Source organism: Cinclus cinclus, chromosome 3 (assembly GCF_963662255.1).
Source record: "Cinclus cinclus chromosome 3, bCinCin1.1, whole genome shotgun sequence".
NCBI classification, from domain to species: domain Eukaryota; kingdom Metazoa; phylum Chordata; class Aves; order Passeriformes; family Cinclidae; genus Cinclus; species Cinclus cinclus.
The window spans coordinates 61,180,415-61,204,910 of NC_085048.1; the positions used below are offsets into that span (position 1 = coordinate 61,180,415).

Here is a 24,496-nt window from a genome sequence, read left to right on the forward strand (position 1 = left end):
TACAGTTGCAACTAATCAGTCATTTCTGCTGCTGCTACTTATTATTCAGTTCATCCACACAGATTTCTTTTTTCCTTGCTTTTTCTTGAGGATATTCCAGTTTTTCTGAGCTCAACAGTTATCCCAACAAGAGTTAGCAGCAAGAGGGCTGACTCACTCCCACCACACCAAAGAGTAGTGCCCCAAGGAATGGCCTACAAGTCAAAAGGTATTTTGGGGTGACAGGTTTGAAGAGTGACTTGCAGGTCACACTGCTACAGGAACTAGGTGGCTTCCCTAGTGCTATGTGGAAGTTGGATGTAGGCAGGAGTTTTGCAGATGTGATGAGAATCGTTAATCATGTACAACATGTAGACTCAGTAACTCTGCAGAGTTAGGTGAGACAAAATTCATACATGCAAAGAGCCATATTAAACCTTATAGAATAGATCAGAGTGCTCAGGAAGCTGCCTGAGGGGATGGCAGGAGGTAGAGGCAGCTCTGAGACTGACTACTGCAGCCTTACTTGGCTACTCAAAGGACAGTAAAACTATTTTTGATTCAGCCATACACTCCAGCCTGCAATGTCCTCAGTTGTTGGATCTCTGCACTGGGTGAGTTCAGAAAAAACTTACGCTACTGCCTTAAGTTATTAGATCCTCTGCTGGAAATTCTCATTTCAATGGATTTTCCCTCTATTAAGCAGGAAATATTTCCAGAACGGGAAAAAATGTGTTATCCTCAGCACTGCTTGCAGTCTGGTGGCACTGCTCAGGCACAGAAGGGCTCCTCTGAACTCAGGAAAGCTTGAAACCAATGTGGAACAAAATATAATTTCTGACAAAAAATAAAATGTTATTTTGATCACTATTTCCCATAGTGGTTTTCTTTTTAGATGCATAAATACGTAAAAGGAAAACATCTGTCAGTGTCTGCAGGTTTTTTCGTATATAGAATTTTTGTTTTAAATTGAAAAGAGATGCTGAAGAATTAAAAATATATCATTTGTTATATTCCAGTAAAATTTTTTAAGACCTTTCCAACATTTGCTCTTGCTTCTTTATAAAGTCTTTTTTGCCCTATAGCTTATTTAGCTTCAATTTATCTGAGTCTACTTGAATTTGAAGCCAATTATAGCAGACAGAAGTTTAACATTTGGCATGTGAACAGATTTCCTAGGAAAAGCTTTGGTCATGAGCTGGGATCTCTTTAGGGTGATGGGTGAACCTTAGTGACTTTTGCCTTTCCCTGCTTTCCCTCTAACGTGCATTTTCATGAACTGCTCCAGACAGAAGTTGAACCGGGTTTATTGAGCCAAGCATGTGGCAGGCCTTTTCACAGAGAGGAAACAAACCAAAGAAAGATAAAACTTCCACTTTTGCCTTTCCAACACTGCTGTGGCTACAGAAGGAAGACGAGCGCAGGCAGAGCTACAGCTGCACGGCTTCTGGTGGCAAAGGCTTCCCACGTGGCTTATCACTGCTTACTCCGTGGCTGCTTATCACTGATTATACCCCTACATTTCCAGATAGGACTTTTTTTTTTTTTTTTTTTCCTGTTTCAGCCCTCCAGGCCTGAGCTGGCTTATTTTGAATCACCCGCTCATGCCCGAGCGCTCCCAGCTGCTGGGATGGGATGAGCGCGCTCCGGCCCCTTCCCACCTCTGTGCCCGCCGGGCTGCGCGCTGGGAGCAGAGCCCTGCGCCGCGGCTGCGGCCCCAGGAGCGAGGACAGCGAGGGACGAGGCGCTGCTGGCGGTCACAGGTGAAGCTGGGGCTGACATAAAGAGCAGCAGGATCTGAGGGTGCCAGCGGGGCCCTTGGAAGGGGCGTCTCCTTTCTGCTTTGTGTCTTCTGCAAGAGCCGGCGCGCTCTGAGCGCCTGTGCTCGCCGGGAGATCCACGGGAAGTTTGAGGACAAGATGAGAGCTGGAATAATGGTCTTGCAGAAACGGAGCTTTGCTTAGCGCTGCTGTCAGGAGGAACATTTCGTCTCGGTGGCATAGCAACCACAAGATGAAAAGGGCCAGGAATGAGAAGGAAAGGGGGGATGGTGTCCCGCTCTGTAGTGGGGGGGAAATGCTGCGGTGCTGTAGACTCGCAGAGGGCAGATTGAACTGGGCTCACGGCACTCGGGATTTTTCAGTGCTCTATTGCCCCGGTAATGCCGTGGCACGTGTTTCTTGTCAGGCTCCGTCTGGTCCCAGTGCAGAGTGCAGCAGCTCTCCCAGATCTCCAGTAAGGATGTACATAGTACCCACAAGTCAGGCTAGACGCTGAGTAACTCCCTTCTTCTCCCTCGCTCCCCGGCAGAAAGGTGGCTCAGAGGAGTGCACTGGCAGGTCCCTTCCTCAGAGGCCAGGCCATCCTGCTCGAGCCTGGACATCTCAGTCTGAGTCTGACGAGTGTCCCACTCTGCCTGGTGCACTGTCACAGGAGTCACCTGCCACCCTCCTGGGACAGCCTTTGGGACCAAACTTGGGATGGCTTTTGCCTCAGTTTCATGTTTTCAAGAGATGACACAGCTTACATCTGCTCTTTGCCTTGATTTTTCAGTTTTGGCTCATTTCTGAGTCTTAACTACAAATTTGCTATTAATTTAAGGTATCTGACAGTTTCTTGCAATTGATGCATTGATCAGGACAAGTGGAGATGGTTGATTTACCTTCCAGTAAGTGTACTTGCAGGTGTTTTCATATCTCTCAGACAGAGAAGTGCAAGATGTGCTCTTCATTCTCTCTCATGCTGTAACTGATCAGATGCGATTCCCTTTTCTTTACTCAGGACTTTGAAATCTGTTTTCATCTAAAACTCCACTGCTATAAACTTGGAAGCAGATAAAAGTATCATAAATCCAATATGATAAAGGATTTATTATTTTTTTCTTCCACAAAAAATTCATGTATTCTTAAACACTACATATGTATTATCCAGAGGGCTTGTAAGTTGATTTTTGCCTTTTAAAAATTATAATTTAATTTGAATTCAGAGATCATTAAGCTAAAATAGGGTAAAAATAGAAAAGATTATTTCCTCATTCATCTGCTCTGAAATAGTTTATTCTTATGACCAAAATAATCACAAAGACAAGCAATCCTTTATTGTTTTTTATACCAGTAGTTATACCCAGATTCACAGGCACAAGAAGAAGCCATCAGTAGCATGTCACACTTGATGAATCAGTGCATTCAGGTCCTGAGCACAATGCTCTGCTACTGCAATTCAGTGTGCATCAGCTGAGTGAGGGCTGGCAGCAGGGAGCTCAATTCTTAGCTTGTCACAACTGAAAGGTAAAAAACATGTTAGAGAAAAAGAGGTGGATGAAGAACCTTCACTTTGGCTGTCTTAATGACTCGGGAGGATAGGGCAAACTTCTTAAATGACAATAACTTCACTGTAAGTCTGAGCCCTAAGATTTATGGAAAGAGCAGTCTGAGTGCTTGAGAAGAAGTCCAGCTCTGTGGATATGAGAGGCCAGCCAGGGAGAATACATGTGGTGAAGCATCCAACCTTGTCTTTAAGCTTTTGCTACCTCTGCAGTGAAAATGTATGCCAGGTAACCACTCAAAAGCTATCGCTGTGCAGATAAATGGATCCTGATAAAATGTTCAAGTGGATAATCCATAGTAATTGTGAATTTCTGCTGCAATAGATGAGCAAATTCTGGGGAACCACAGCACTAATGCCCCACTGAAAGGACACCCACGGTAGAAACCAAAGACTATATAGTGAGGCTATGCACCATACTGGGCTCTGGCTGTTTCAGTATTGGGGGGAGGTAGGAGAGCTGTGATCAGTCTGAGTGAAGCCGATGTTCCCCATCCTCTGACATAGTATGGCTTAAGAAATAAATCACAAGTGCAGGGCAAAAGAGTTAAAGCATACTGGTCCTGATTTAGCTGATATGAAGAAAATTATTTCTGTGAGTTTCCTACCTTACAAGTGGGTGTTGGTTTAGTGGATCCTATCCATCCTAAACCGGACAAATGAAACTGTACAAGACAAACAACCGTTGTTTCCTGAACTCAGGCACTTAGTCATCAGTAATTAATTACTCCAGGTATATGAGCCAAAACACTTCATAAAACAATTTTTTTTGTTTTGTTTCTCAGCTATTGCATCTGCTGCTTTTCCACAACCACTTTAATATTAAAATGCTTCTCTTGGCATTGTGTCAGCCATGGGAGAAATGAGCTGGTTGAAAGTAACCACATGCCAATGACAGTCACAGGGTTGCTCTACACACATTGAAATACCTGGTTTATGGGAATAAGCTACTGCAGCTCCTATCACCAGGCAGCCAAATCTGCTGTGATTTGTATGTGCCAAGACAATTCAAGGTTTGTGTGCATAAAAATCCCGTTAGGCAGAGATTGATATCTAAGGAGGAAGGACTCTCTGCCAAAGGGAGATTTTATTCCTGTGGCATGAAAAATAACAAAAATCAACTAATATAATTAAATGTCTCAAAGTGTGGAGCTGGGTTGATACATTTATTTGCAAATATCCTGGAAAACTATCTGCTAGTTTCTGTGCCTTGTCTTTGGGGCAATTCAAGCTAGTGTTTTGCTTTTGTGATGGATTGTATACACAGTGGTTCAGAAAAAAAAAGTGGAGAACAAACATATGGCCCATTTTTCATACCTGTCTGGGGTGTGTGTATGTGCTATATGTGCAGTTTGAGTTGCTCCTTATATCCTTCCCATCTCATTGCCTGATGGCTACCTACTGAAATGTCTGCTTAGACAGGAAGCAGACTCCGTGCCTGCATGCCCAAGTGTTTTAGAAGTTAATTATTGCCATCCCTGGCAAAGTCAATTTTTGAGTCAACAGTTTAAGTCAAACTTCTTCATGTGAACATTATATCTGAAGCTTATTTCTCATCTTCTTTTCTCAGCCTAACCAAAAGAAAACACTGAAATTTTTTTTTGCACTGTCTTCAGTAATGGATTTATTTCTTTTAACTGGGAAAAGACCTGTTGATTTTCCTAGCAGAGTCAAAGGAGGTGACAGCTGCCATGCTCACATAGGCAACTACATGAATTCATTGCAAAGGTGAAAAAGTAAATCAAATACCTAAGGCCTTGTCACAGATTTAACGTGGTCCATAAGGGTGCCAGAGACAAGCTTGGTTTCTAGTGAAAGCAGCCCACACAAGTCTATACTGGACATTAATATGAAGGAAAATAGAACCAGAAAATTTCTCAGGAGTCTATTTTTCTTCCTTCCTTAAAATCTCTGTCAAAATCAACCCTGAGATACATATGCCTAAAAACCTAACTCAGAGGTTTTCCATCCCACCTCTAAAAGGGACCGGATCTCAGGGGTGACGTGGCAATGGTGCCTGCACCTGCTCCTCCAGCACATGTACAGTTCACTGCTGGCACCACAGCACCGTGCCAGTGCCAGGCTGCTCGAGAGCTGGGAGATATTGCTGTGGTAGCCATCTCTGCTTTATCAGAGGTTGTTTCTGTAAGTAAAGGGACAGGGGCTGTTGCTGCAGTGGGTGACTGGAGTGGTTACTGGCAATGTGGGTGTGTGATGGCTGTGGAGTCCTTGTACAGACGGGTGAAGCTATTTGGTGGATGTTGTTACAGGCAAAGGGTTTGCAGCTGAAAAATTGAGGGAGGTGAATAAGATAGGGGAGAGGGGAGTGATGAATTTATTGTGGGAGCACCTTCTTCCTCAGGCAGTGTGCTGTGTTAGTAAAAATAGCTCCATGTAATTAAAGAGGATCATCACAGGGCAGGAGGTTGTCTCTGTGTCACCTGATACTGCTGGTGGTGTTGATGGTGGCACCCACATGAGTGGGTTTAGGAAGCCCAGGTTCAGCCTGTTAGTAGACATCTCCAGTGACAGAGGGTCTTCTCTGTCCTGAAACTCTTCCGGTGCTTTACGAGGACATATCCTTCACCTGTGCCTTGTTCAGGAGGAAATTCATTGACTGTCCTTGAATTAGTCCCCAAGTGATGTCCAGTCTGACTGCAGTGAGAGGATCTCTTTGAGTGAATGTAGGAAATTTTGTATACCACATCTGGTAGGATAAAATATGATTGGGGGATTGCCTATTTGCTTTGAACCAAAACATGTTTCAGTTTGGGTGAAAGAAAGAGGCAAATTGAAAAAGACTCATCTTTGAAAGACACTGAAAAATCAATGAAAATAAAAGAGTGGGATGTGTTAAAATCAGCTGGCTGTAACCCAGCAACAGTATCCAACAGTCACACTCTCAGGGACAGGCTGCTTCTGCCTGTGCTGATCTTTTTCTGGTTGATCTTTTCTGCAATGAAATGTGCATTTGGCTTTTCTGTCCGTTCTGCCCAGCCAGATCAGGAGTACCCCGACAGACTCACATCACCATACCTCCACCTGAAACTGGTGCACAGATCTGGAGGATCTAATCTAGCTAAAATAAATATGTTTTTCATCTCTGGTAAAAGCTGCCACCTAACCATAGAAAGGGGTAGGGACTGCTTTGGATGGCAATTTTAAGCCCCAGTCTTCCTGAATATATCCTGCTAACATGCAGGAAGTATTAGCCAGACTTCTTCAAATCTTGCTCCACAGTTACCACCATCTCTAGGCTACACCAAAGAAAGGATGAAGAAGATATCCATGGTTGAAGTCCAGCGAGGCTACTGGAGCTCCATCCCCTTGTTCTGTCCTTCCTGGGGAGATCAGCCTGGGCCTGTGCAAACACAGAACTTCTCTGAGAGCTCTTTTAGTTGCACTCTGCATGGAAAGCCACAGTATCTCAACCCCTGTCACTCAGTGGCCCTGCAGAATTTCTAAAGCTTCACAAATGCTATTTTTCCATGCCTGCCCTCCTGTTTGGAATGTCCTCATGGTCCTATGCAGTTGACTGCAATTCTGTGACCCCGGCAGTGCAGCATAAACCCCAGATTACTCTGTACCTAGGTTTATTCTAGAAAATTATCTTATCTGAGCAAGGAGATGTTTGCAGCTAGACTGAGAGGCAAACTGTATTCTGAGTTCCTGGGAAGTGAGCATTAGTTGTAGGGAGGACAGATACATTTTGAGGAGCTCATGCAGGCTCCTGCCTTGTTTAGAGCTGTGCTCATGTAAGGACAACAAAAGATGTAACACAGCCAGTAACACAGCTGTGCTGTGACTCTGAACTTCTGCTACACCAATACTGCAAGTCTTTGGAGAAGTGATGGTGTCATGACATCTGTCACACTAATCTTCTCTGCTCTCTACACCAAGTTGTGACCCTTCGTGGTACCCCCTTCCCACTGCTCCTTCTTCCCACAGCCACAGCAGCCATACTCCAAAAAAATAAATGAGGCTAAAGCAGGCCATGTCCTCCCTTGCCTTCCCCACTCTATCCACCCCAGGCAACTCCTCTCCCCTTAGCTGGGTGCTGGTCCCGTTTGCATTCAGAGGGTCGTGCCGGTGAGAGTCCAGGGACAACCCAGAATTGCAGATGAGATATTTTTATTTTGACAGGGTGCCATTTTCCAATGGAACAGCTTTCGGTCAGTCCTGCCCTATGATGGAATGTCCATGGGGCATCTGTACAGCTGGGTCTCTAACCCAGCACTTCGGCACCTTTCTTGAGCTGACTGGGCAATACATGCCATGGGGAAGGAGTGTGAACAGAAGATCCAGCTGACAGCAGATCTGTTCCTTTGCCCTTGATGGAAAAAATGGTAGGGAGGTATGGATGGATCTGTGTGCCACTGTCAACAGAAAGTTGCTGGGATTTTTTCCTCCCTGGACAATTATGCACACAGTGAATTTCTGAGTCACAGCTGACATCCCAGCAGATCAAATAATTTGCCCAGTACTGGAATAAGCCAGTGTACAAGCCTGAAATGGTGAGCTGGTTCTGTTTGCTCAGCTGACAGAAGTGTAGCAGTTGCTAATTCCATTGCATCCCCTCAGAGCAAAAAGGGAGAAAATATAACAACCAGTGAGGGAGAATACAGAGAGACTCTGTATTGCTCTTTCCACTAAATATGCCCAAATGCAGGCGGACAGCTCTCTCCCCTCACTTCCCTGAGTGCAGAGTGTTTGCTTTATCCAGTGATGTAACCAATTGCTAAATAATAGACAAACCTGGTATGAACTCTCCTACTTATTTCTGTGCAGTGCACATATGGAGGAATCTTTCTGCATTTTTCACTGGATTTTAACAGCTTTATAACTAGAAATATGCCACTGCCCTCTGCTGGAAAAGCAGGAGCCAGGCAAGCAGAGAAGAAAACCAGCATGGAATTTTGTAAATGCATAACATTATTGCATTTACTGCACTTGGTGCTGGAGATCTGTGAAATGCAGCAGGACAGGGAGAGTGGGAGTCCTCTGTCCAACAGACAGAGCAGGGTCCACTCCCCTACCATGGCTGCCTTTTCCCCTCACTTTGGAGGGCTCCCAGGTTGGGAAAAAACCTGGCAGTGGAACATCTGACCAGAGTTATCAGCATTTGCTCTTTCTCCTACACTTCACGTATGGACTACAGTTTGGATTTTTGAGAACTCTTTTCTAGCTAAAGCTATGTTTTCTTAAAAACTCCTACTAGAATAGTGGGGATAAATAGTGCCCAGTTTAGACTGTTACAAGCTAAAAAATCAAACTGGCATTTATTTTGTAAGGTAGATCACTTAACACACCTCAGGAAAACTGTGTCACTCAAAGTGCACAGATGGTTGTGGTTAAGCAATCCATATGGACAGCACTACAGTGTGTACTCTTCATGAGTGCTAAAACTGTTCTCTAGTGAGAACAACAGCAGCATTGGCTTTGAGTGAGCAGATGCATCTGAGGAAAGGTTATCCTTCCAGAAAAAGGTTTCCATGAGATTTATTTAGCCATTTCTGGTGTGGAGCTTATCAGGTGCAAAAATCAGGTGCAGCCTGATTTTTCATCATGAGAGGAATCAACTTCTTCCTGAACTACTAAAATATTATTCTGGGTTAGTCTTCAAGCATGGAAATGCTGGAATTGTTGCCTTGAAGAACCATGGCAGATTTTCAACTTAAAGCTGGAGAGTCAAAAACATTGGTTTACACTGACAAATGCACAAATAGCCGTGGTGGTGTCTCTACCTACTCCCATGGCCTTGTCTCCATTGTTGGTCAGTGTGATACAACCTGGGCAAGGGGCAAGAAATCATGTAAAAGTATAAGATGCAAAGCAGTCCTTGGAAACTACTTTTTCCTTTTAGTTTCAGTTTCCCTTTCTCTTCTTTTCTTCCCCCTTTCCCTTTCTCTGGCACTACAGTAAATGATTGTCCTGAGGATGGAAGTGTCACAATGGTTCCAGGAGATCTGACAAATGGACTGAGTAGCCAAAGACTGGCTGAGCAGAGGGTGAAGGGGAAAGCCTCCTTGGCACAGCAGCAGCTGGAGTGCTGGGCATGAAAGGTCTGCTCCACATGCTGCTTTGCATGATTGACTTCCCTGGCATTAACTTCTAAGCCCTTTACCTAATTTGCTGACCCATGTGTGGGTTTACATCTTTATATAAAGCAAATTCATAAAAACTTTTTATGAGAATTCCATGAATGACACATTGCTGCCCTGTAACTCGGTAACTGTCCCTGAAGTTACATAGATGTGTCTCATTATAGATCAGCCTTTCAAAAGTAATAAAATGAAGTGGCATTTTATGTAACTCAATGGGTTACAGTAGGAAGCTGTTAACAGTAGAGGATTAAAATAAAATTGTTCTTGGTATTTAAAAAGTGGTAAAATGAGGAGAAAAATAAATCCACCCCCAAATGCTGCAAATCATTCCTTACAAGTTTGGCATCTGCCAAGATTCTACTTGGGAACAAAACCTGGGCTCCTTCCCTCAGAGGGTCCTCCCACACTCTTCAAGGCATAAAGCCCAAGGGTAGTTTTAGTGTTCACTGTCCACAGATACACACAGACAGACTGTACAAAGATGCACCCAGCAGTCTCGTTAAATGCCACTTTCTCCATGTTTTGGGGTTTTTTTAATGCTTTTAAAAGATATCACTGCTAGATCCTCATATTCTGTGCATTTTTCTGTGACGAGACTTAAATACAGGGGAGCAGATCTGACATATTTCAGCATATTTCCATCTTCTTTAGAGGTAAGCAAGTAAAGGTAGGCCATTAGTGTGTGACATGTATTGTTTATACGTTAGTGTGTATTAATCAAGTGATTGCCTGAATCAAATTTTTCAGCAATGATCAGTCAAAATATGATTACAAGTTGAATGAAATTATTGATAATGAGGGACAACATTCACATGGAGAGAAACATATAGAAAGAATAACTCCCGAATTTTAGATTATTAATTTGTATTACTTTAAAATATCATCCCAGCATATTGTCTGTTGCCTTGATTTTCCTTTAATTTCTATGACATGAAATTAAATAAATACTGTAAATAAATCACTGTAAATAAATGAGATTGCATAACTTCCAGATCATTCACTGAATGTGGCATTGAGTAAATTACAAAAGGGAGAGGCATATTCCGCAAAATGTGTTCCCCTGCTGAGATGAATTTAGTCTTGCACATTTATTTCCAACATTTTGGCTAGGTGTGTACATATCTCAAGTACTCAAAAAACACAAGATTATTTTCCAGAATTCCACTGTCTAATTTTTGCCATTAAACACTAAAAAGGAAAAATAAAAGTCAACCATTCACTATTAAAAGGCTTTAATTATTTGGAACACTAACATAAAAAATGTTTACTTGAAAAGGTTTCTTTCCATTTTAGTCCATCTTCAAACCTGTTACACTATATTTCACTGACTAGTATCACAAATTACACTTACAAGTTTCCTCAAAGTTGAAAAAGATAGAGCTACAGTAAATTGTTTCACAAGTTATTTAGAAAAAAAAACGTATAAGAAATTATCCTTTCCCTCTTCTTTTAGGATGAAGCAGAAACTTGGCATTAAAGTAACAAGAACAGTCATTATAGTGCTAAGTATATTTGACATATTTAACCTCACAAATAAATAAATATGTACAAGGGAGGTTACAGCATGTCAACTACAAAATAGAAGCTTTACATTGTAGAATTGAGAGCATTCAAGAGCAACTAAGTGACACAGACAGTTTAAGATTACTACATGGTAGTAAAAAAAGAGAAAAAATCTTAATTCAGCAAAAATACAGGTAGATGTACATGAAACTGATAGTTTACAGCTCAGCTTCATTCAGGATATTGTGTTTTTATTTATCTTTTATTAATCCATTATGTTTTATTGATTCCTCATTTTTTCAGGAATGTTTGGTTTTCCTTCTCTTCCCTTTTGAACATCTTAATCAGGTAGAAATCTCACAGTAAGCTGCTATGTGAACACTATTATCTACAGTAGTTAAGCAAGTGGGATGAAAAAATATAGGTTCAGTAAATGCTTGTACATAATCTCTATGTAAATTATTTCAATTATTAAAGATATCTGACAACACTCATCCCTGTTATTAATTCCAGTTTGAGTGAATGGGGCTGACTTCCATTCATACACCACAAATGCATTTGCAGTTACGAAACTGAGGTTTTGTTCAGGTCCATGTAGTGACAGCAGTGCTCCTGGTTGGAATACCATCAGGACATCCTCCTCCCACCAGGTGTTTGCAGCCAGGGAAAATGTGCCATTTGTGCGGTCACAGCGTTAAATGATCTCTGCACACAAAAGCACGTGCAAAGAGCAGAGAAAGCACAAACCCACATCCCTAATCACTGAGCATCCACCTGCTTAGCAACTGAAAAATCTCAGCACTACTTTATGCTCTCTGAATTCAAATAATTAAATATGTGGCTAAAAATATTTTGGTTAAAAAGAGGATAATTTAATTTTAAAATTAAAACTTCCATTAGGAGACATTCTCCTCTGAAAGCACTACTTGAAAAATTCTTTTATGTTTCAGCACATGCCTTCTGAAACATGTGCAGCTACAATTTTTACAAAGTTTATCATGGGGTCAAACATGGTTCTGAGGAGAGATGCCCTTTTGGCACTCCAGGTCACTTGCTAATACGTCACACATTTATAGAGAGTAAAACAAGTAAGCATTTTATGCTTTTGTCTGTTCTCTGCACACACACCTCCACATCCCTCAGTGTCATTATGGACACAGTACACCAATGTGAAATCCCTTGATATTACCTGAACACCATTTAAACTCTGTGCATCCAACAACCTCAATCATGTCATCCAACAGGGCAACAGAGGGATACTGATACCGATAACGTTATGTGCCCAGAACGATGTTGTTTATTTATTTCTGGTAAACATATTCTAGGTTATCCTAATGTTGCAATGCCATCTGATGGAGGTGTCTAGACATACAGTATATGTGAAGTACAGAGGCTGACAAACTCATGGGTTTACAAAGAATTCAGCTTGTATTTAAATACTTAAGTTTTAGCACCGTCCATAGTTTTTAGATTGTATATACTGTCATACGTACTGTGTGTATTATTATAAAAAATATGTGTAGAGAGAGTTTTAAGTATATATTTATATATCTGTATATAATTGAATGTCTTTTTGTTATTTTGTTTTGTGAAAAAAGAATATTAAACATAGACTTGAGATGGAAGACACTGCATACCAATCATACCAATCAATAAATGCTGAAACACAACTTTGTGTAAACTGTTTTTCTATGTATATGGATACAAATTGGCCTGCATTTACAGCAGATACTGTTTTGGTGAGTAAGGTTTGCATGATCAGGTCTATTTAGGCAAAAATAGTTTAAAATAACCCTTTAAGTGGTACTAGGGTTTTATTCACTTATGAATAAAGAACAGCAATAGACATTCAAGAAGCAAGAATCTAAAAAGTGTCATAGGGAAAATCCATATTTTTCAAAAGAAAAAGACCATCAGCAAACTGCTTATTAAAAGCTTGCCTGTACTGCATGACATGTCTGCTATTTTCTCCAGGAGCCAAGACTTGCTTCTGTTTGGATTATATAATTTAAAGTTAGGCTTGTGGCTCTTCAGTATTAAAAGATATTTACACAGGATTATAATTAGTTGTCCAGGCATCATGCTGGCTGGCACACATTTAAAACCAGCTCAATACCATGGTAGAAAACTGTCGTTTCCCACAACAGTAAAAACTTCAAAAAATCGGTCCTTAAGTGGAAGCTGTTTGCAGGAGAACACTATGAACTGGGGGAAAAAAAAATCTGAATAGGTCATATTCTATGACATCCAATATTCTCAGCTCCAGGCAGACTTTTTATATATCTTTGATTATGAAACCAAGGTAAATCAGAAACCCAATTAGAATTTTGTGCTGCGATTAAATGTGTCAGACATGATGATATTTTTATAGAAGTTGTCAGAATGAGGATTGCAGTATCCTTTGACCTTGTCAATAACCTGGTGGACAGGGATGATTGATGTCTGTTCTCCATCCTCTTGGGCAAATTTTGAAGGTGGCTTGTCAAGAAAAACATTCTCTAAGAGGAGGAAAAAGCAAGAAGAAGTAGTTAGGGCCTCTTAAGCAAATTCAAAGTTTAAAAGTTGCATCAATCCCACATTGATATGCCTTCAATTGCCACTACTGCTGAACTTTATAAACTGCTGCCCTAAAAGTCAGCAAAGAACTTTTTGGCTGAGATTGCTTCTCCTAAATTCTTTTGAGTTGTCTGGTTTTGTGGGCAGACCTTTCAGGTATCTCTTGAAATTATCCCCTAATTTTTTTGCCTAAAGTGTTACTGACTGATATGACTTTTTAATATATTAATTTACTGCTGATGCTCTGAATCTCACAAACCAAAACCATTTTGATAGCAGTGGATCCCCATAAATAGCATATCCACATAAGAAAGTACTATAGAATGACTGTGAACAGATTTAACTATTTCAACAGTGGATGTTTTGAGCTATGCACAGAAATAATATAATCTGTGCTGAATGTAGCAGAGGATGTCTTTCATCCTAAAGAAGATAACCAGAGCCAAAACTTTGTGCTTGCCTAGCCCCTCCTTGAATTTTCCATAATATGGAGGGTGCAGGCTGAAAACTGTAAGGAGGAAAATATGCAACAACCGGGCCTCCCTTCAAAGTCCCTGAGCTAGAGGTCAAGGGTGATAAAGAAGCAAGGCAATTCCCAGCCAGACTGGGGAAGTCTGCTTCAGCGGCTTGCATTAGTGCTGTTCAGAGAATGGTCAGTAGGTAGAGCTAATGTGGCGAGAATTGAGAGGGAGAGAGCTTGTCTCTCATTTTCTCAAGTATGCTGTCCTAACCGAGCTCTCTTTCTTATCACTTCTGCTGTAGTGAAGCTGGAATTAATTCCCTGAACCTGAGCAAAGTCTGCACCATTGCTAGCCAGCAGTAAGGTGGAGTATCTTGGGAAGCAATGTTTTTTTGCAAGTGACATTTTTGATGGCTGTTTACAAGACCTTGGTGAAATCATCTCCAAAAAGGATCATTTAAGAATTAAGCACACTACTTGAACTATGATTTCATAAAAAACTTTTCTTAGAAATAAAACAACTAGAAATAAACAGAAAAGTAACCCATCCCTGTAAAAAGTCATGATACCAAGCCATAAAGAGCACAAAATGTTGTGAAGGAGAAATGGATTGCAGACAAAGAAATCAAAACAGTTTCACTCATTAAAACAGAAACAGGCATGTTGAGGTTTATCAGGATGATTTTTCAAAGCACACAAGAATGTTCATTAATTGCAGTGAGTAATTCCGTGTCCAATAGCAAATTTCTGAGTACTGAAAGCCTTTCAAATATATGCATTTACAATGGTTTCACATCTAAGTACGGGGTTAAAATCATGTATCCCTGAAGAAAGTGGGAGTTGTATGCAGATATAGTCTTAACTTCTCATTCATGTAAGTGTTACAGAGGGTATTTAAATACTTTCTTCTAGTAGTTTGGTTTGGGTTTGCAGACAGCTGGGGCCGAAGATGCCATAGTGACCTCCTTTGGTCACCCATCCAATATTTGTGTTGGCGCATTCTGTTTTCATGCAGCAGTTCATAGGACAGCTTTCAGGTATGTATTGGCCATAATCCAGAGTAATTTTGGGTGTTAATGTGTACAAAAGTTTCAATGTCTAGAAGATTAATTCAGTAATGGTCATAGACCAAATATAAATATATTAAATTTTCTGTAATAACTTTGATAAATACTAAACAATCTTCTGGAACTCAATCAGATTGTTTTTGCTTTTTAATGTATGCTTCGTGTATGGGTGTTTCAGGATAATCTCTTTTCCTCAATCTATACTGTATACAGGCATTAACATCAGGACATTAATGTCTGTTTTGTAAAATGGTAACTTCTAAATGCTTCGTGCCCCATGCAGAGTGCAGACACCCAGAGTTTGAAGCATGCTTGTCCTTCGATTCAGCATCAGTGGTGCAAGATGTAATAGAAATGAAGCAGCGTTTCTGATTAGCAAAATCCTCTGCGTCAATGAGGTCATCATGCAAGAAGCATCCCTCCACCCTGTTCCAATCATGCATTCAACAAAAACAATTCTCACTTTACCTGTAATGCTCCACCACTGATGAGGAAAGGGCCTTAGAAGACATTATCTATACCACAAACACATGAATGCATGTGTCAATTCCAGGGAGCACATTATAACCATATCAACAAGGCTTGCCAAGACATGTAGCTATGACATTCTTTCCCTGCAATTCAGCTAAGCTGGCAAACTGAGAAGTTCAGCTGTATTAACAGTCAGAATCTGAATATTATTTTTTGTTCCTTTTATTATTTTTACACATGAGAAGATATGTCAGTATTTAGAAACCTAGTGTTATCAAAAATTCCTGTGGTGTATCACAGTAAGATGTGTATTTTTAGAGAACAAAGTGAAATGTATTAAAATTCCAGAAAAGTATAAAGAAAAGTGTTATATTCCCTTAATGTCCAATAAGCCATCATATTAAAAACTTTGATTGCATTAAGAACTGCTATCCTTTTAAGGAATAATTTATGCATGGGATTAAAGCTCGTAATTTTTTAAGAATATATATGAGCAAGTTTCTTTTAACTTTTACTACTTATCTGGAACAGTTTCTTTTTTTTTTTACTTCAAGAACACCTTCCAAGAACTCCAGCACTAAGTCTTCTTAACTGATAACCTGATAAAAAGCCTGGAGTCCAACAAGGCGTTTAAGCGTATTTCTATCATTAATCCCAAGATCAAGGATCTAAAGACTGATCTGCCATGAGTACAAAAGGGAATACTCTGTCTGCTGCAAAAAGGGCACAGTGCTGTCCCCCTCTACTATTAAATCAAAACAGTACTGTGATGGGTGGATATTAAAGATGTAGTTTGTGGAAGACTGCTGGAAGAAGTGTTCCTGCAGGGAAGAGATGAATGAACAGCTTGATCAGGGCAGCTGGGTGGACTGCACACTGAACCTGACCTGGCAGCAGGGACAGGCAGTCTGGAGAGGCAGGCACCAGCCGTGTGCTCTCAGTGCTGTTGTGAACAGCAGTCCTGAGAGCAAGCTTGGTTGCTATCAGTTATCAGGAATTTCTAAGATACCTCTCATTTTTACTGTATTCGAAGCACTTGTACATCACGTATGTTCTCAATAAAGTTTTAAAATCTTAAAATACCTGACACACAATCCCTCATGCTAATGGATGCACTAAATCTTGGTCAGTGAGAAAACAACAGTGTAATTATTTTAAAAAATGGAGTGTTTGTGCCTAACTGAAGCAGGTAATGATCATCAATAAAAAAAAAAATTGAAGGTATTTCCTGGAAACTATGTCATGCATCAAGAAATGAGTGTGCTGTCACAAATGAGATATTGGGGGCTTAATGAAAATAAATACTTGAGAAACAAAATCACTTTCCTTCCTGTGAAATAATCTACTTCATATCTAAACATTTTTTCTAATAAATATTTTAAAGCAAGTAAACACACCTTTGAGTTATTAAATATGTGCGCAGATTTTATTTCCACTATATTTGTAAAAGAGTACTGTATAATAATGTTATGTGACTTTACACAGGACCAAAACATGCACTCACAAAAACAGAGTAACAAAAAAAATCTGAACTATATAGGTGAATTTCTGAAATACCACCTCAAACACAACCAAACTTGCAAATCATTCCAGCTGCTCTCTTTCTTTGCTCCCTTAAAGTCTTCTTAAAGTGAGCACATTTTCATGGTATGAGTGGAATACAGATGATGCCTTTTATTATATATGCCATTGACATCTAAATAAATAAGCAGTAGATATGGCTATTTGTAGAAGGGCAAGACAATGCATACTCTGGGAACACAGTATCCATTTCCGAGTAGGCTCCATTTGTCATTTTACCCATAAATGTTTTACAGTTAGATGAAAGGAGTTTAACCAAGACAATCAGCTGTGGACTTGGACTCTGAAGACTTGATTCCTATTTCCAGCTGTACTGCCAACTTTCATGTTACCTTGGGTGAAGAACGTCATCTCTCTGTGCTTTGGCTACCCTGTGTTTACAATAGGATAATAAGCAAAATTTGCTTTCATCAAGCCTATTTCATTTAGTATGGGAACATATGGAGATCAGATCTATATATTGCATGTATTGCATGTTGGGTAATGATTGTTATTAAACAGTAACATATATTTTAAAAATACTGACACTATATGAATTAATGACATTTTCTGTCTTTAACCTTAGGGTAGAAATGCTTGCTGTGTCTTTAACACAACCCTAAGTACTTACAGATGCACTGGGTTGCAGCGCAAGAACTCACCTGTATGGCTGTTTCGCTTGCAGTACGTGTTTGTCGTAGATTTTGATTTGGATGTTAGGTAGGTTGAATTGGAGCCGATGGAACTAGAGGATAAGGATTTCCCAAGATTATCAGAACTCTTCTTTATAATATTGGTTGCTGTTTTGCTCCAATCTAAAAATGAATGAGAAATTTTACATAAATAACTACAATAGATAATAAATGCCTAATTTATTCAAGTATGATTATTTCAAATATCTGATGCATTTCTTAGTATTGCTTATAACAAATACTCTATCCTTTTCCTGTTATGTATCCTCATTGGTTCTTAAGAATGATAAAATTATTCCAATTTGATTTACTCTACCACAGTAGTTTGTCTGGAGAGCAGAACTCCAAGTATAACCTGGTTTTCCAAAATGCAGAAGAGCAGAAAAGCTCTGTAGCAGTATAGGGATACCAAAATTTCCTGATCTGAAGAGCAAAATCCAAAGGTGATGGGAAAGGGACCATTTACAATGATCTTATCATCTGAGGGTTTGATCTGATGCTGAAGATACATATACTGAAAACTAACTTGTTGTTTATCATATTGACACACAATTTATATAATAAACTTTAATCAGTGGTTCACGTTTAAAGAATTTTGTCCAAACCTTTAATACAATGGGCTCTTATGCTAGAACAACTTCCAAAATTAAATTAAATTACTAATACCAATAAACTGACTGAAGAAAAATAACACTTTAAAACTCATCACAAGTGTCCCAATAAAAGTAGAATAAAAGTATCTAACTACTTTTTACCATGCAGTTGCAGGTAAGTGCAGGAAGTTTCACAATTTAGTCACCTTGCTGTTATTCACCGTACTCCAATGAAATTCACAGAATGGAAGAGAAGTCCACGCCAAAGACATGTAGGCCACTTTATACTTGATTTAAATCAAGACAAATACTTTATACTAAATTATTACTAGATTTTTAAAGTATGTTCACATTTGACTTATATTTCACTATTCTGCCTGAAAACAGTTTCAGGTTCATGGAGATTAAAACCATCCCGTGGAGGTAAAGTGCTTTATGCCAGACATAATGACATTACATTAACTATACCACTGAAATATTCAAATCCTTCATGATTTTATTTTTACCATATTCATACCCATGAACTGCCCAACAGCAGCAGAAAAATAAAAAAAAATTAAAAATGGATCTATCTTGGTTTTCTATTTCAGGAGTTACAGGATAAATCACATGGAAAGAGAACATATGAAACAATTTGGATGTCTGATTAGAATTAATATGATCTTCCTAGCTTGTACTAATTCTTTGAAATAATGAATGAAGTTTTTTTTCTACAAAATTAAAGCTTACCATAGAAAGCAATGAGCTTATGCCACCTTAAACCAGATGTAGATTTGAACATTGGTCATTGAAAAAGAACCATATTATATTATATGGTCCAAATCACCACATCAGAGAGCAAAGGAGGAGCCAATTGCCTGAACACAGCAGTCTCATGCCATCCAAGATGGCCACAGGTGCAGGAAAATATAAATATAGTGGCCTAAGCACTGCACTTTTCCTGCATCGAAACTAACATTTCTCCTTTCCCTCTGCTGCAGATGAAGGTGAACTTCAGTTCTGGAACCTAATCAGGCTTCTGTTAAAGGCATTTTCTATATTTCTGAGTCTCTAATGGTCTCTGAATTCAATGGCAAAGGACAGGACAGTTTTAAAAGGCATAGATAAAAGCAAAAGAAGTCAGAATATTTCTATGCAACTTTTAAGAATTGCTCCTACATCAGTTTAGCAGTCCACACAATTTAAAGTCAACATACTTTAATATAGGAGAAAATGAGTAAGACTGGGTTTGGAATGATAAAGTTTGAATCTCTAGATTCTTATTTGTTGTCATTTTTATGGTCTGATGGGCCTTCCAAAACCATGTCCATAGCACTACAAAATTTACCATCTGTCTTCAATGGAACCCTGAAAGATTTGAGAATTTTTATGCAATGATACCTGAAAAGTCCCTTGGCAATTATTAGTACTAAAGTGACAGCCTATGATTGACCTATTTTTCCACATCTCTGGCTTACCTTGTGTTATATTAAAAATAACATAGCATGTACTATATTAACAAACAACTGTTTACCTGGACTTTTATAGACAACTGCAGCACCTAAGGAAGGAATTTACCTGAATTGTCTGCCAGTCGGAATCTGCCACAACAGAGATGTCTCCTCCACTGTTTCTGCACATTTTCTTTCATGGCACAATGGAATACAAATATAAACAAACCTGTGACAAAGCAAATAAACACCAAATGAAGCATGTAGTTATAAACAGATTAACTGAAATCTGTAATCAGAAGACTATGAAGTACAAAAAAAAAAATCTTAATATTTTGTTACTGTCATCCATGCATCATTTAAGAGGTATGGAAATTAACTAAAATTTTCCCATCCTCCAGTTGCCACGTACGTGTCTGGGATATCAGAATACAGAGGTTAGGATGCCTTTTATTGGTATTGTTGATTTAGATACAGCTCAGTGATTTTTTTTTTTTTTGGGAGGAAAATTATTAAAAGGGCTTTTGCTTGAAACAAATGACTATTCTGCAGCCAGCAGGACTACAAGAGAGAAGCTGCAAAATAAATACTAAGATTATTATATTAGCAAGGCAATATTTCATCTCCTGGATATGGTTCCGTATGCAGAGAACTGTGGCCTGTATTCTTTTCAAACCAGACATCTTGTAAATGGCACTTAGGAGTGTCCTAATGTAGTGAGTTGAGTGCTGGCCAAACGCTGAAAAAGCACACTTGGATTTATGTGCATCACATGCATGTATTTAAAATGATTATAAAAATGGAAAGAATATGTTCATAAGTACTAATTAGGAGTCCAGCTACTTACATCCAAAGAAAACTCATTTTCATATACAGTTACAATGAATGTGTTCAAGAATGATTTTGTAGAGTTGATTTTTCTCATGGAATTTTAAAGTTTTTATTTTCAAGACAGGAGGTAAGCATCCTACCATGTGATAAGGTAGGTCTTAACAGGGTGTACAGTATGGTTTCATCACCTACAGACATACTTTGTACATCTACATATGTATATGTAGATGTATATGCTAAATATAGTAGTTGGGAATCTCATATGCTCCCACCTCTTCTCAGGCAGGCACTGGCTGTGTAATCTTTTGTTGTTCTGTGGCTTAGCCTATTTCTTGTTTTACTTGTATTTTCTGTGAGAGAGCCAACCTGAGGCTGAATACCTGATGGCAAAATGTTACTGCCAGATCCCTCATGATTTTATCTTAAATGAATAAATGCTACATAATGTGGGCAAATGTGGTCAAGTGGCTTCCTCTAAAACCATTTCTTTTTGATCATAATGAATAGCTCTGTATGGTAATGTCTTCTATGTTTCAGCTGTCAGAACACAATGGCAGGGTATAGCTTGGATAATAATGTCCTGGAGAACCAAATTATCTTCTCCAAACTGCTGAGGCCTAATTTTGCACTAATGCATGTCACTGAACTGCACTTGTATTTGCTTAATGGGCAAGGCTGAGACCTCTGGAATCAGTTGACTTCCAGGTAGGGGTTGGATCATGAAACAATTTTTCCAAAGCTTTTCAAGAGCTGATGGGGAAAAAAAAAAAAAAGCACATTTTTAAAAAGGCATCACCTTAAGGCATCTCAAGTGTAAACTCTCTTGGATTATGGATACTGTATTTGAATTTGGTAAAATATTTTTCTATGTAATTTGTTTAAAGCACAGAGCAAGTCCAATGCAACCACTAGCAGCTCTCACAGGGCTGGAGATATGAAGCTGTTTGTGGCCCAAAGTTCTTCTAAGGGCTTTTATGCCGCTTACAAACTTAGTAAATTGATGCTTAATTAGATTGAAGTGAATGTTCTGAATGGTTAAAAAGAAAATGCATATTCCATAGTAATGCAAAACAAATGTACTGCATTAAGTACTTTGCCTTTGCCCTGTCTGGGCTTGGTCTCCAGGTTTTTTTTTCCTCTGTATTTCATTATTCATTAAGTTTACAATGTGCTTTTAGTAGTACAGCTTCAGTTTTCTTTCCCAGAGACAAATCAGACCCTAGGCTTGGTTCTAGCTTGGCTCTGACTTGAAAGTATTTGGCTTGCCCAGGCATATATATAAAATGAGCAGCCAAAAAAGAAATGTTCCCAGATATTTTACTCTGAGCGTCAAGGAGGGAAAAATAATTTCCTTTGTAGATGAAAAAGCAAGTACAGTAACACTAGCAGTTGCTGCAATTTGCTTTTTCATTGCCAGTGCACAGAAAACTGCTGCTGGAGGCTGTTGGTATGGCTTCAAATGCTCATGCAGCTTTCAAAAACTTGAGAGAGCATAGATATATTTACCAACATCTCCATAATTAAGCTGCTAATAGTGATAAAAGACTCACAATATTGAAATGCTTTTTACTGCTTGGAAATGCTTCCTGTTACAGATTTGCCCTATACCATCCCCTTACTGCTACATAAACACTGCAACATTTATACAGAATTTTAAACATCCTCTTCCTTTAGCTTTGCCTAGCTCTTTCTGACACAGCAATAAGTACCTGCAGATACTCCTGCAATCTATTTCTTGATAGGACATGCCAGAGCATAGACTGCATCATCATTGCTACCACAATCCATGAAAAGCTCATCACTCTTCTTTTCATATTTATTTACATCTACATTCTCATCTTTTTCAGTTACATCTTCTGACTTAACAACCTTCCAAATATTCATTTTCCATTAAACAGTGCTATAACCCTACTTAGGCAGCATTGGCCAACCTTGTATGCACTCTGAACATACAAGCTTAATTGACTGCACTGGAAATTCTGGTTACAGAGAACTTGTTCAATTTGACCCTTGGCAAGGCTTTCAGAATTTCAGTCTTTTTTCATGTTCTTCCCATACTTCTGATCTCTCTAGGCCTGTCTGAATTTCTAACACAGACACAATGCAGTAAATACTTCATTATGCTGCTAGGGGAGTATCAGAATCTGTCTTTGGAAAAAACAGTCTCTAGAAAGAGCACCACATCCAAATATTTTTTGTCATTTTGCTTAGCATTTTAGCTTGAAATTGACCCAAACAAAAAACCACAACATGATTCTCTTTCCATGAAAGCTCAATAAATCTTTCAGCACAGTAAATACATCTCAACTGTATCAGATAAAATCTGCACAGGGTGATATTAAGTACTTTTTCCATAAAGAGAAGAGATATTTTGCTGACCCCAAGAAAATTTCATTTTTATCTCAATATTTGTGTTGCATAACACAATGACATTCTTGAGTTTGCTTTTTTGGGTTTGCTTTGTTTTGTTTTTCCCAGAAGGTTTAATTTTTATGTCAATATGTGTGGCATAACACATGCACTTCCAACGACCTTGGGGTTTTCTCTTCTTTATATGTTTAGTTGTTCTTTATAGATGGGTAGGGCAAGCACTGGTAGAGAATTTTAAGGCAGTTGAAACATGCAAATTTTAGCTCTGACCTGAATTTTTTAATATGTCAGCTATATGATTCTGTAATTTATAACCATTTGATTATAATTTACAGCATTTTTCAGAGAGACGAACTATGCTGAAAAAGTAAAATATTGAAAACTTCAGTAACGGAAAGAAAAAAAAAGCTGAGTGTAACAGTCACTGGATTTTTCTTAAGCAAAGAATATCCCATATGTCTCTGCTATCTCTCCACACTGAGACAGGAATGAAGTTTGTTTTATGAGTTAATGCCTTAATAAAGTAGTTATGAGATTCACGCATTCCCTACAGGAATAAATTAAGGAAAAAGGCTTCCTATATTTGTTATAATCAGTGAAAGGAAATGCTGAAGGTCATGCAGTGTATATCTCAACAGAGAACACTGCAGACTGTTAGCTAGGAAGAGCTCTATTTATAATGTAGTTAATTTTATGAAAAAATACATCGAGACCATAATTAATTTACGTAAGATATTCAACCCACATGTAGTTGGTAATACTATTCCGCATAAGGGGAAATTAATGATGGTTAAATACCAAAAGAAAACCTAGAGAGCTTGGACATGAGTATCCTGGTCCAATCACTGGACAGAGCATGCTCCAGAACATCAACAGATCAAATACTATTTGTCTATTGAACACAAATTCAGCTTACCTTGCAATGAATTGAAAATTGAGAAGAGGTACAGGAAAGCAAGTGTTAAGGGACCCCAGGCAAAAAAGGCAAAGCCCCATGTCATGCCCAGGAGGAAGGTCAGGCTGACCACACTACGGAGGTTCCTCAGGATCTCTTCCTTCAGGCTCCGATTGGTTCTTTTCCCATTCCTCCCACAGATTTGCACCATCACCACAATAAACATGGCTACATTCATTAGAAACATGATTCCAAAGTAGCCAGCACAAGTCACGTAAAAGACAACTTCATTCTTGATCCAGCAGCTGTTAAAAAAAAATAAAAAATATGACTAAAGGAAAGCAAGCTGATTTCTGATACCACTGATGCAGAACTGTAGTGCAACATGAAACATTTGTCTGTTTGGAAACAGGATGAAGCCCAGAGGCATCTTAAATGAATAGTATTATCATATGAGAAATCTGAGGGCTGTACCACATTTTAGTCAAAACTAATTAAAAAAGTGGGAAGTGGTGGGAACTGCAATCCCATAACAACAACAACAAAAAAAGTTTAGAATCAGTAAAAAAATATTCACTGCTGTCATCCGTGTGAAGCATTGAATGCTTTAGTAACAGAATTGGCTAACTTAGATCTTCAGTGTCAAAATCTCAAGTTTCTA

The 24,496-nt window shown here is 39.0% G+C and overlaps 1 protein-coding gene across 1 annotated transcript in view; it reads right to left on the reverse strand.

The window, feature by feature from the left end:
• Positions 1 to 13,229: 13,229 nt before the first annotated feature.
• Positions 13,230 to 24,496, reverse strand: part of ADGRG6 (adhesion G protein-coupled receptor G6) — a 102,291-nt gene continuing 91,024 nt past the window's right edge. Inside the window, exons 21-24 of the mRNA XM_062488902.1 lie at positions 23,857 to 24,140; positions 19,867 to 19,968; positions 17,687 to 17,839; positions 13,230 to 13,408 (exon numbers count right to left, since the gene is read on the reverse strand). Of these exons, the coding sequence (XP_062344886.1) occupies positions 13,230 to 13,408; positions 17,687 to 17,839; positions 19,867 to 19,968; positions 23,857 to 24,140 (718 nt within the window). The remainder of the gene's footprint in view (positions 13,409 to 17,686; positions 17,840 to 19,866; positions 19,969 to 23,856; positions 24,141 to 24,496) is intronic.